This window comes from Mesoplodon mirus (genome assembly GCF_964341445.2).
Source record: "Mesoplodon mirus genome assembly, chromosome: X".
NCBI classification, from domain to species: Eukaryota; Metazoa; Chordata; class Mammalia; order Artiodactyla; family Ziphiidae; genus Mesoplodon; species Mesoplodon mirus.
This window is the reverse complement of record NC_138981.1, coordinates 101326221-101338810: the sequence shown is the minus strand read 5'-3', so window position 1 is coordinate 101338810 and position 12590 is coordinate 101326221. Positions and strand designations below refer to the sequence as shown.

The following is a 12590-nucleotide window of genomic DNA, read 5'->3' as shown; positions in this document are numbered from 1 at the left end:
AAAAGCTACCTTTGACATCAAATAGATGGAAAGAAGTCTTTAAAACCCTTCTGATAGGAGGTGTGATTAGACTACAATCTTTTATCGGATAAAACCCTACCATTATTCACTTTGTTATAAAGCAGAAACTAATAATAAAAAAATAAAAAATAGAAAAAATTAAAAAAAAACCCTACCATTAATTACTTTGCTGATGCCAGTCAATATAGTAGATCCTCTGTAAGTGTAGAGAGGGAGATAATGATATACATTCAGGAGGATTTTGCTTGTCAATTAGGCAAAAGTCATGCTGAAGGCAAATGGAACTGAACATTCAAGAAGACATCCAGGACTTCCCTGGTGGCGCAGTGGTTAAGAATGCTCCTGCCAATGCAGGGGACAGGGGTTTGAGCCCTGGTCCAGGAAGATCCCACATGCTGCAGAGCAACTAAGCCTGTGTGCCACAACTACTGAAGCCCGCGCACCTAGAGCCTGTGCTCCGCAACAAGAGAAGCCACCGCAATGAGAAGCCCACGCACCACAACAAAGAGTAGCTCCCACTCGCCGCAGCTAGGGAAAAGCCCGTGGGCAGCAACGAGGACCCACCACAGCCAAAAATAAATAAATTTTAAAAAAAAGAAGACATCCAGTGACTGAAAATGGTCACAAACAGTATTGGAGCAAACAGTTTTCGTTTGTCATTAATTGTGGAAATAGCCCTTATTTGGGGGCAAGGTTTTGCAGGATCTTGCTACCTGATGGGAAGGTTTAGAAGAAATAGAGTTGGTAAGGGCCCAAGCCTGAAGCAATGAACAAAACTAAGAAGAGATAAAAAAAGAGAACAGTTAAAAGCCTTTGAAATAAGACTGAAAATTCAAAACTAAAGTAGAAAAGGAAATCAGTAAAGGGATATGAGAAGTGGTATAATACAGGTATTGTTAGAGGAGAAATAAGTAGTTCATGTAGTGAATTTGAGGAAATGAAGTTATTGAAGAGAGTAGAAAATTAATCTCTCTCTCTCTCTAGTTTTGCCTGTTCTCACACTACTGTTGTTTTCTTAAATAGGAAAACTTGTTCAAAGGATGATTCATCAATTAGAATTGCATTTGGCTGCAAGTAGCCAAATTTTATTCCGGTGGCTTGATCAAATAGCCCCACTCAGTATCCTCCTGCTTGCATTCCATTGCCTACAACTGTATCATATCATCAATTCCAGCTTCAAGGGAACCTGCTAATTTGAATTTTATTCTGAGTTGGGCACAGTGCTTTCCTGAGCAGTGTTGTGGTTCTGTTAGTAAGAAAAAAGCAGGGTTAGTGGAGACAAGCATTTGGGTTAGCAAGTGGCAACGTCTGCAATAAATAGTATAAACTTTTCAAATCAATCTAGATGTTGTACTTTTGATCAGAGTCCTCCTAACATCCCTATTGTTTTTCTGCCTTTTAAAAAAGATCACATTTTCTATCTGTCTGGACTGTCATTGTTCTAGTCTTGAGGTTATAACAGATTGATATTTAAGTAAGATGAGGCCACTTCTCAAATACTTTATGTTAAAGGTGATAAATTTGTTCCTGAGAGGAAGTACCCCTAATAAAAATCTTAACTTCATATTACACTGCTAATCATCTTCAAGTTTAGAGCAGTACTGGCTACAACGGTATTGGGTGGTTATATACAAGCTATTGGCTTTAATGTGTAAATACTGAAAAATTATTGTCAGTGTCCATTTTGTAGTCTGGATATAAAATAAAGCAATAGGGGGCTTCCCTGGTGGCGCAGTGGTTGAGAGTCTGCCTGCCGATGCAGGGGACACGGGTTCGTGCCCCGGTCTGGGAGGATCCCACATGCCGCGGAGCAGCTGGGCCTGTGATCCCTGGCCGCTGAGCCTGCGCGTCCAGAGCCTGTGCTCCGCAACGGGAGAGGCCACAGCAGTGAGAGGCCCGCATACCGCAAAAAAAAAAAAAAAAGCAATAGGCATCAAAACATACACCAGGCAGTGTGCATACTTTCATTTTCAACTTAAATTTTTGCTTCATATCTGTTAACCTTTGTTTCCTATATGGTGTATCATATAGAATCGAAGTGTTTTTCTTCCTTGTGATTTTTTTCATCTTTTCTTCCCACATATTTAGAGCAAAGAAATGGGAGAAATGTCAAATTATAAAGATGTAACAAGATCCTAGAAGAAAAGAAATCCTAGTGATTTCTGCAGCAACAGAAATGTTACCTTATTGTATTACTTAGCTCGACTGATGTAACATGTATCAATGTATTAATGGTTCATATTATTAATATAACGTCAATAATTAATATAAGTGACCCCCAAAGAATATCTCATAGCTATAATAGAAATGTTTCAGTTATTTGGATATTATTATTGTTCCACCTAAAAGGAAAAATAATTAAGTGCTAAATTTGAAATTATAAATCATTTTTAAAAATTCATTCGTTCTTTTTATTTTTTAAACAACAGCTACGGTAGAATGTTACAATCCAAGAACAAATGAATGGACTTACGTTGCCAAAATGAGTGAGCCCCACTATGGCCATGCTGGAACTGTGTACGGAGGCGTAATGTATATTTCAGGTAAATAATTGCAAATGCAATTAATATAATACATAGACTTTTAGCTATGTCGCCATCTTTCCATCTGGTGTTAATAATAATCCTGGAAATGGATAACCAAAATATAATTTGTATTGAGTTTAGAATATATTTTGTGTGTACATTTGCATATGAATCCTTTGGCATTTTATAAGTTTATAAGACTAGCAGCAAACCAGTCCTACAGTAAATACCTTACTTAGAAGAAATTGGAAAGCTTTCAGCTTCTCCAGCTTGCCTTTCAGTCCCCATACTCTGTACTCCAATAACTCGGTACTCTAATAACCACCATTCATATTCTCTGTAACAACATTTAATTCATTTTTATTCAGAATTTAGCTAAACTCTATGAGGAAATATATCATTATGTAACATATAAGCTCTACTGGGCATAAAACTTGCTACCAATATACACGTAATGCATAATAATGTTCATTGTCTCATTTAGTGCAACCCATAATATATGTTTCTCTTGTCCTTAGCATTATAATGGGTTCTACTATGGTGTCATTGCATAAATAATTCTGTGTTGATTACCTGTATTTTGGCCACATGCACATATATTTTTCTAATAAAAATTTCTGAAACAGCTGCAGTTGACTCAGTGTCCCAGTAACAACTTTCATTCTCAAACTGTTAGTGTTCAAATCATCCTTCTGTAGAATTTAGAAAGGAGTCTTATTTTAATGTAATGTTCACTTCAGGTATTGAAATTTTATTCCGTTATTCAGGTTCTTACCATTTGGCCCTGACACAGTCTACCTCTGACAGTTTTCCCCCTTTTGAAGGCCTGCCAGTGCCAGGCCAGCAGTTACGCTATTAGAGAACAAAGGCGATAAGGTGATGTTTGTGGTCTGTCTTATGAAATCTGTAATGAAGAAGGATCAGGGAAAGGCCTGTAGTGTATGCTTGGCAGGTTTCTGGTGTTAAATATATGAGCAACTATGGGACGTCTTATATTGAAAGAGCCATCCAGGAAATCATATGCTCCACTAATCAATGATTTACACCATCCACCTATTTTACGTGTGTAGCTGCTATGCCATTATAAGGAGAGCTCCAAGTCCTCTGGGGGGAAAAAGAAGACATTCGAATTGTTCTAGTGGTGCTTTGGCATAACTAGGATACATTGCATAAATGACCTTCCCAGTCAAGAGTAGGCTAGGAACCACAGCTGAGTTTCAAACCAAAGAGCACTGTTTTGCTTGCTGGCAATTCGGTGAAGTACAGAAAAAATATCTAAAAGCAGAAAAAAAATTGATTGCCATCTGGCCACCAGACAATAGAGCTTTGAATGATATGGCTAAAGATTAGTTTAGTTTTCTCCCTAATCTGCAGAATATATAGTCTGATACTTTCATTGTACAGACTGATTTAGATGTGCTCTAAGAATATACTTTGTAGATGATATAGACTCAATAGAGCAACAACGAATTGCTGTACATACAAAATTCCATATTTATTCAGCATTCTAATTCTTTAGCTTTTTAAGAGAGGACATTACCCACCCTCACCCTACCCACCCAAAACTCTACAAAAATATTCAGTTCCGAATATTCGTATAAGCTTGTACATTTGCACAAAACTTTCGACTTTTCCAAAGCACTGTGATTTATTTCAATTCATAGTCACAATCCTAATGAGAGAACTAGAGTGGACATTCTTATTTGACAAATGAGGAAGCGGGCACCTAGGCTTTAAGGTGCCCTAGCCCTGTGCTCAGCACCCAGAGGGTGCTCACTGAAGAGCAGCAGAAGTGAATGGTGCTTCGTAGTTGGGATTTCCTGTAAACCCAACTCTAAGAGTGGCCAAAATATATTTTCATTCTGTAAAGCCTCTTAAATCCCATGGGTCTCTGTTTGAGAAAGTCATTACAATAATATAAGCTGCATTTTTGTTCTTTAAGGAGATGAAAATGTTATTTTCTTTATTTTTAATCCAGAGAAAGTATAGCAGGGAGACATTTATAAGAACAAGGTTGATAAGCTCTAAAATGTCATAATACCTGGATAGAAGTTAATTATCTGTGACCTGTGACAGAGAGCCTCCTATTTACTTTTGCATTTTTATAATAATCTGTTTACCCCATGCCTATACTTTTCATTCTTTAGGAGGAATTACTCATGACACTTTCCAAAAGGAGCTCATGTGCTTTGACCCTGATACTGACAAATGGATCCAGAAGGCACCAATGACCACTGTCAGAGGTCTGCATTGCATGTGTACAGTGGGAGAAAGGCTGTATGTCATTGGTGGCAATCACTTCAGAGGAACAAGCGATTATGATGATGTCCTAAGCTGTGAATACTACTCACCGATCCTTGACCAGTGGACCCCAATTGCTGCCATGTTAAGAGGGCAGAGTGATGTTGGGGTCGCTGTCTTTGAAAATAAAATCTACGTGGTTGGTGGGTATTCATGGAATAATCGTTGTATGGTAGAGATAGTGCAGAAATATGATCCAGATAAAGATGAATGGCATAAGGTTTTTGATCTCCCAGAGTCCCTGGGTGGCATCCGAGCTTGCACACTCACAGTTTTTCCACCTGAAGAAACCACACCATCACCTTCTAGAGAGTCCCCTCTTTCTGCACCTTAAGAACGTCCCTACAACTAAGATGCTGTAGTCCTATCTTTGCACCGTGTCACGCATTCTCTTCTTTCACCCTCCCCCTTAAGTAGTGTATGTTAGGATTAGCTTCCAGTAATTGATACAAATATTGGAAAAAAGACGACATTGATGTTCTTTGTGCTGTTTGTTTGGCTTTGAGTGCTTATAAAGTGGTAACAAAACCATTCTGGAAATGTATCCCATAGAAGCTGATGTTTAACATACGAGGAGATAAAAAAAAAAAGGAGCAAGGCAAGGTATTGTCTATAAGATGTTTCTGCAGTACTTTTTTGATGCTGTGTACTGGGTGTAAGGTATTTGTCATCTTACATTAGAAAGCCCAATAAACCAAGTTGAAGGTGGATTATAGTAAATGTACAACTGTGCTAACTAGGCTTCAAAGTAAAAAGTTTTCCTTTCATCTTTGATTGTGAGATGTGAAAGGGAGGTAGCCCGCTCCAACAGGAAACAATAGACAAAAGGTTGCCAACTCCCATGAGCTACCTCCCTCTTTTCATAAAGTATTTTTGACATATCTGTCAGCCCACCTGTCTGTGGGGTACACTGAGAACACATCAAGTTTCTTAGACACACAGGAGAAAGAATAATTGTAATTCACGAATATTAATTTTAAAAAACCAGCATGACCCCTCAACTTGTAAGGAAGGCTTTGGGGTTTTTTAAGTGTGTATAAATATATACACACACATGTATCAAATAGAAGAATTTTAGAAACTGAGTAGCACGTCAAACAAATGCAAAAAAAGAAAACTTTGAAATTTCTTCCAAAAAGCAGCTTCCATTAAAATGGGAATTCAGTATGCACGTACTGAATGCACGTATGTAGAATCATACTGAATTTAGGTGAATAAGGGCTAGACATTTTGAGCAACTAAATTTGTCATTTGGCCAAATTTTTCCTTCCAAAACTGTAATCTACACCTTCTCCTTTGCTGTTGAGGTAACTTACATATTATATGTATTCTGTATACTCAGTTCATAAGATTATTTAGCACAAAGTATAGCAGCTCCACCTGGTGAGCTGCTTTTGCTCAGTGAATTCCACTTCCATGTTTCATGTTTTCTGTTCAATAAAAAACATTTAATGTCGCTTTGGTGTGAGGTATCCTGTTCTTGTCTGAGTTGGCTTCCTTTGGCTTCCTTTGATTAAATACCGTTCTTTTTTTTTTTTAGTATGCCAAGATCCAAATGATCAGAACTTAAGAGTACTGAACAGCTTGGATTAATGAATACTAATGACTTTCATTCAAGGAAGAAAAGAATTTGACCAGGTCAAACTTCATTGGTGAAAACTCATTGTTGGTTGTCTTTGAGGAATTAGTTTGTAGAAGATGCTAACTGACCCTTCTCCATCCCCACAGGGTAATAATATGTCTAAACCACAAGAGCAGTGAAATTTCTGAGGTCAGTTTCCCTGATCTTCCAGAAGATCCATCTTGCTTAATGAGAAGGGATTGTGTAAAATGACTTAAGAGATTTGTTCTTGACCGAAAAAAATGTTTTTGTAAGAGATTGATAATTATGTTAGGGCCATATATATGATCTTTCCTACTTTATCTGCAAATGACCAGATTACATCTGAACCAAAAATTTCGAGCTATTCCAAACCAACTAGAGTGTTGCCAAAGTTCTTATCTAGTGGAGAATTGGAAGTGCCCATGTCACTGCCTCTGTCTTGAGTTAATCATAATTAGGAAAACAATTTTCCCATCAGTGGTACTTTTGAATGTTAGGAGAAGCATGGTTTGAATTTGAAAGACCCTCTTTGGCAAGATTGTTCTTAAGTCAGAGAAACTGGTCACGTGATTTCAGTTGTCTGCTTATAGGCAGATCAGATTCAGCCATTTGCAGAGAGTTAACACCCTCCTGAACATGGGAACGTGTACAGGACAGACTAATGGTCCCACCACAGTCCAGTGTGGGTGTTCCTGGTCAGGCGGCTCTCCTCCAAGCAGCAAAGGTTTTTTCCAACTTGTGGCTTCTTCTGCCTCTTGGGTCTTCGGAATCCTCTCCATTCAGTCAGCAGAAGAAAAATGGAACATTGCAGGTATTAGGGCTGTCGGGCTTGAAAGAGGCATGCATCACTTCTACCCACGCTCTGCTGGCCAGAAGTCAATCCTGTGTCCACACAGAAGCCCAAAGGGGACTGGAAAATAGCAGATAGCCTCGTGCCCAGAAAGAAGAGGAAACAGGGTTGGTGATCCGGTCGCAGTTTGCCGCAGGGGATAACAAAGCACAAGGTTCTGTTTGACAGCTTACCTTTTCTGCATCCAGGCCGTATGTTATTTAGAATAACAATTCATGTCATGCAAGTGCTGTTATTAAACAATTCCAACAGCTGGTAAATTATTACACATTTTCCTTCACAGCGAATTAACAATTTTTCTTTATAAAAAATATCTGCCAGTCATCAGTTGGCTTTACAAGCATTTCTCGCATTTGCCTTTCTCAGGTTCTTGATCTACTTGAAAAAGGAGTTACTGTACATTAAATCTCAAAAGGTTCATCATTTCCCTTCCTGATCAAGGTTGGTAGAGTGGGAAAGATGAAAGAAAACAGCTACTTTGCCTGTTTCTAGAATTAAAAAAAAATTCATCTCATAATCAGGTTTTGCCCTGAAAAGTAAAATGATGACCTGAACCTGTTTCCTCTCTAATATTACTTTAGAGACTTAACAATATATAAGTATGTATTGTTTCCTTGGAAGTTGCTAAAATAATTCCCTCCCATTATACCCAGAGACAGTGCCCCCACAGGGCAAGTAAGTGGTGTTGTATTTAATTAGTTCAACTGTGACCTTTTTTTTTTCCATTTCAAGGGCCTTTGTGTATTCCCCCCCCCAAGAATGGTAAGTAGACTTCCTCATGTGGAAAGTTGGCCCTGCCTCTAATTTTATTCTTGGTTCTTGTGTCTTATTTTCAAGGCACTAGACCTCAGGTTTAGTCCTTTCCACGCGAGAGATCTCTTGGAGTATGCAGGCAGGAAAGTAAATGTGAAACAAGTTCACAGGAATTAAAGGAATTTTATTTTAAATTGGTCAAATCATGTAGTATTTTACAACTCTTGGTAATTATAAAAAGGCAAAATACAGAAAAATTGGTAAATACAAGAAAGAAGAAAAGTCATTCATCTCCCCCCATATCAGTAACGATTGCTAAATGTGAGTATATTGTTTTTACACAATTATCAGAACGTTACAGGTTGGCAAACGTTTTCTGTAAAAATCAGTAAATATTTTAATCTCTGTGGGCCGTTGGTCTCTGTGGCAACTACTTATCTCTGATGTTGTAGTGCAAAAATGTCGATAATGTGTAAATGAATGAGTGAGGATGTGTTCTAATAAAACTTTAGGACACTAAAATTTGAATATCATATAATTCTCACATAGTATAAAATATGGCTCCTCTTTTGAGTTTTCAGCCATTTAAAAATTTTTAGCCCCTGGGCCATAGAAAAACAGACCATGGACCAGACTTGGTCCATGGTCTGTAGTTTGCTGACTCCTGCATTACAAGAGTGTGTTTCATTATCATTCATTTATTCTTTTTTTAAAAAAAGTAATCAATGAATTAATTTATTTTTGGCTGCATTGGGTCTTCGTTGCTGTGTGCGGGCTTTCTCTGGTTGCGGGGAGTGGGGGCTACTCTTTGTTGCGGTGCACGGGCTTCTCATTGCGGTGGCTTCTCTTGTTGTGGAGCACGGGCTCTAGGCGTGCAGGCTTCAGTAGTTGTGGCACGCAGGCTCAGTAGTTGTGGCTCGAGGGCTCTAGAGTGCAGGCTCAGCAGTTGTGGCACACGGGCTTAGTTGCTCCATGGCGTGTGGGATCTTCCCGGACAAGGGCTCAAACCCGTGTCCCCCACATTGGCAGGCGGATTCTTAACCTCTGTGCTCCGAGCTAAGCCCCCCATTTATTCTTTCAAGAAACATTTACTGTGAACGTATTTTGTATCAGTCAATGAAGAGTCCTAGGGTCTACAAAGATGAATAAAACTTGAATCCCTGCCCTCAAGGAGCTCAGTCTAATTGGGTAGATAGATGCTTACAACGTAGTGTGCTGGAGGCTAGGATGGGTGTCTAAAGAAGCCACATCTGAGCAAGTCACAAAAATAGATGTTTATAAAATGAATGCCTGGGACTCGAATGCCTGCATTAATAAAATACAACTTTTCTTGCCACAAAGCTATAAATAAAAGAATATGCATAAGGAAGGGGCAGCCAGTCCTTGAAAGCCTAGCTCCTGCCCCCTGATCAACTTGATCTAATTACCCCAACTCCCAACTTGCTAGTTCTGTGCTAGGTAGGGTCACACACAACGTGTCCTTTAAAATACTCTGTAACCAGCAGAGTACAGGATGGGATATTTAACAAGACTTTCCTGAAATCTCAGTGTGTCAATATGTTTTTTGACTGCAAGTAACAGAAATCCCCAACTCTAACAATAAGGAAATGTGTTTTCTCACAGAGCTGCAAAGCCCACTGGAGATAAAGGAGGCCCCAGTCAAGATGTAATTAGCTCAGTGTCATCAAACTCCCAGGTTGTTTTTTTTTTCCTTATATCCCCACTCTGTTTGCAACTGCCTTTGTAAACACTGTGTTTTGCCAGTAGCATCCCTTGTTCACATCCACAGAGGGAGAAAACCTCTCCCTCAATCATGGAATTTAAATTCTCTTTAGTCTGATGGAGGCAACCCCGGGCATATGATGCTCGTGGCCCTGTTGCCAGGGGAATGCGGTGCACGGATTGGCTTAGATTAACTATCTTACATGAAATCGTTGTTGGGGGATTAACCGTAATACCCTCCTCTCACAGGAAGAACAAGAGGGAAACATGGAGAAGGAAATTTAGCTAATTGGATTTACTGGTTCACTTTGTCCAAAATCAGTCTAGGCTTTTTCTAGGTTCATGTTTTTCAAAGTCTGGGTCACAACCTATTAGTACAGAAATTCCCAAAGTGTGGTCCAGGCAACCTGGTGTCTCTGAGGCTCTTTCAGGGAATTCATGATGTCAAAACTATTCTCATCATAATACTAAGCTCTCATTTGCCTGTTTCACTCTCATTCTCTCATTCTCAAGTATACGGTGGCATTTTCCAGAGGTTGAAGGACACACGGTGATGCCATTACTCTGTCAGGTAATAGGATATGAGTTTGTGTATTCTTGTATTTAAAAAACCCTCAGGGAGTTCTCTGATGGTCCAGTGGTTAGGACTCGGCACTTTCACTACTGTGGCCCCGGGTACAATCCCTGGTCGGGGCCAAAAAACAAAAGCAAAAAAGCCCTCTCATTGTTCGTTTCTAATACAGTAAACAATAGCTATAACTCACATAATCACAACCTCTTTTGTATCCTCAAATTTTAAGAATGTATGGGAGTCCTGAGACCCAAAAGTCTGAGAACTACTGAGTTGTAAGATCAATTTTAGAAACATATTTTACAGAAATGGAATAAAAAATAGAGTGTGCCGTACATCATAAATGTAAGTATTGTTTTGTGAAGTTTTCTTTGGATTATGTATATGTGTTTCTATATATACATATACACATGTATTTAATCAAAAGAAAAAAATTCACAAAACAATAGTTATATGTGTGTGTGTGTGTGTGTGTGTGTGTGTGGTTACAATATAAGTAAAATGTTCTAATGTGGGACCTGATCAAAAATGGTTGAAAACACTGCTCATTGGTCCTGAGCATACCCCATGTAACAAAGGCCCTCTTCCCACCATTCTCTCCACCACCAAGGAACACACTCAAGACTCCTGGGTTGTTTGAAGTCCTGACACCAAAGAGCGAGGCCCCAGCAGATACATCACCTAAGGTTTGATTTCTCAATTCTCATGTCTTATCTGAAAATCTACCTGTTCCCTCAGTGATTAAACCCAGGCAGCCACAACCACCTATAAGGTCTGCCCTAGCCTGGTAGGAATTTGCACCAAAACCACATTAGAAGAGAACACATACTCTGAATGTAGCATAAGTGGCACACAATCATGGCAGCAGGCCATGATTTTGATTCGTCACACAAATCTCTTCACGAAGGTGTTTCTCAAAAGGAACAGTAGCTGTAATAGACATTAATAAATATGGAAAGCAGGGACTTCCCTGGTGGTCCAGCGGTTACGACTCTGCGCTTCCATTGCAGGGGTCACGGGTGCGATCCCTGGTCGGGGAACTAAGACCTCACAAGCTGCGTGGTGTGGCCAAAAATAAAATAAAATGTACAGCTTTCAAAATAAATAAAGAAATGAATAAATACAGAAGGCAAAAAGGGCCTGACTGTAAGCCATAGAAACCAAACTCCAGCCAGCTGAGGCTAAAAGAAAAAGTATATATTAGACCAGTTATTGGGGCATCTTACACAACCATAAGAAGAACCAGAGCTGCTGCTGGGACACAGAGAAAACCAGAGGAAGAACTCAAAGAGTGTCACAACTCTGACTCTGCTTTTCTCTCAGGCTTGGACTCGTCGCTTCCCAGCCTCTTTGACATGGCAGTGGCTAGGAATGGGAGCTCGGAGAATGTCTGCCTTTCCCCACAACGACAAAATGCTCCCCGCTCCCCATCATCAGCTGAAAACTCCTTGGGAAGCACAGCGATAGGACGGGTTTACATTAGATGCTTACCTTTGGATGAATACGCAAGGGCCTCAGGGCCCTGATGTGAGGGGCAGGAACTCGATCTCTGGAAAGGGGCGCATTCCCATTGAACGGGGAAATTATTTTGAGCCAAGATGTCCTCCAAATTGATGTCTAGGCAAATAATAAGTTCAAGCTACACAGAGTAACCCCACTCAGGTCCAAAGGAAAATGTGTGTGTGCGCCAATCAAGAGGTCAAATATTTCTCAAAAGCTAACAGAGTTTGTCTGGAGAACTGATTCCTACTCAGGGCTCAGGAAGTACCTCTCCACCTGCTACCTTCCACCTCACTGTGGTCTACACATACCTTCAGGCCTGCCTGCTTTGGAAGGACATCGTGGGACATAGTCAGGAAGAACTCACTGCTGCTTCTCATTGCCCATCACCTTCGCTGTACGGCATCTTGGTCCCGGTAGAGACAGAAATGCAAAATGACAAAAACTGGCAAGATCTGAGCTAGGATCTCCAAGTGTTTGTTTTGTAGCCTTTAAAAAGGCAGCCTCCAAGCTGTTAGTTAAACACAACAAATGTGCAATGAAGTTGCTGTAGCAGATTTTCGGAACAAGGCTCGGAACGTGGTGGCAGGGCACCAAATGCAGTTAGCATGGCCTACCCGGGAACAGGCCCTTTGTCCTTGGGACAAATTAGAGTGACCTGTGGCCAGAGCACTCAAGGGAAAGAGTAGGTGTCCTGGTGGCCACAAGAGCTGCTAAAGGCTGGGATGTCTGTGACCTCATATC

At 40.0% G+C, this 12590-nt stretch overlaps 1 protein-coding gene across 3 annotated transcripts in view; it reads left to right on the top strand.

The window, feature by feature from the left end:
* KLHL13 (kelch like family member 13) overlaps positions 1-6303 on the top strand; it is a gene marked incomplete at its 5' end in the record, with an annotated part of 191328 nt that extends 185025 nt beyond the window's left edge. For all 3 annotated transcript variants that reach the window (XM_082610142.1, XM_082610143.1, XM_082610144.1), the window contains 2 exons: positions 2451-2564; positions 4694-6303. In XM_082610142.1, coding sequence (XP_082466268.1) covers positions 2451-2564; positions 4694-5181 — 602 coding nt within the window. In that variant the 3' untranslated portion in view covers positions 5182-6303. The remainder of the gene's footprint in view (positions 1-2450; positions 2565-4693) is intronic.
* Positions 6304-12590: the final 6287 nt, after the last annotated feature.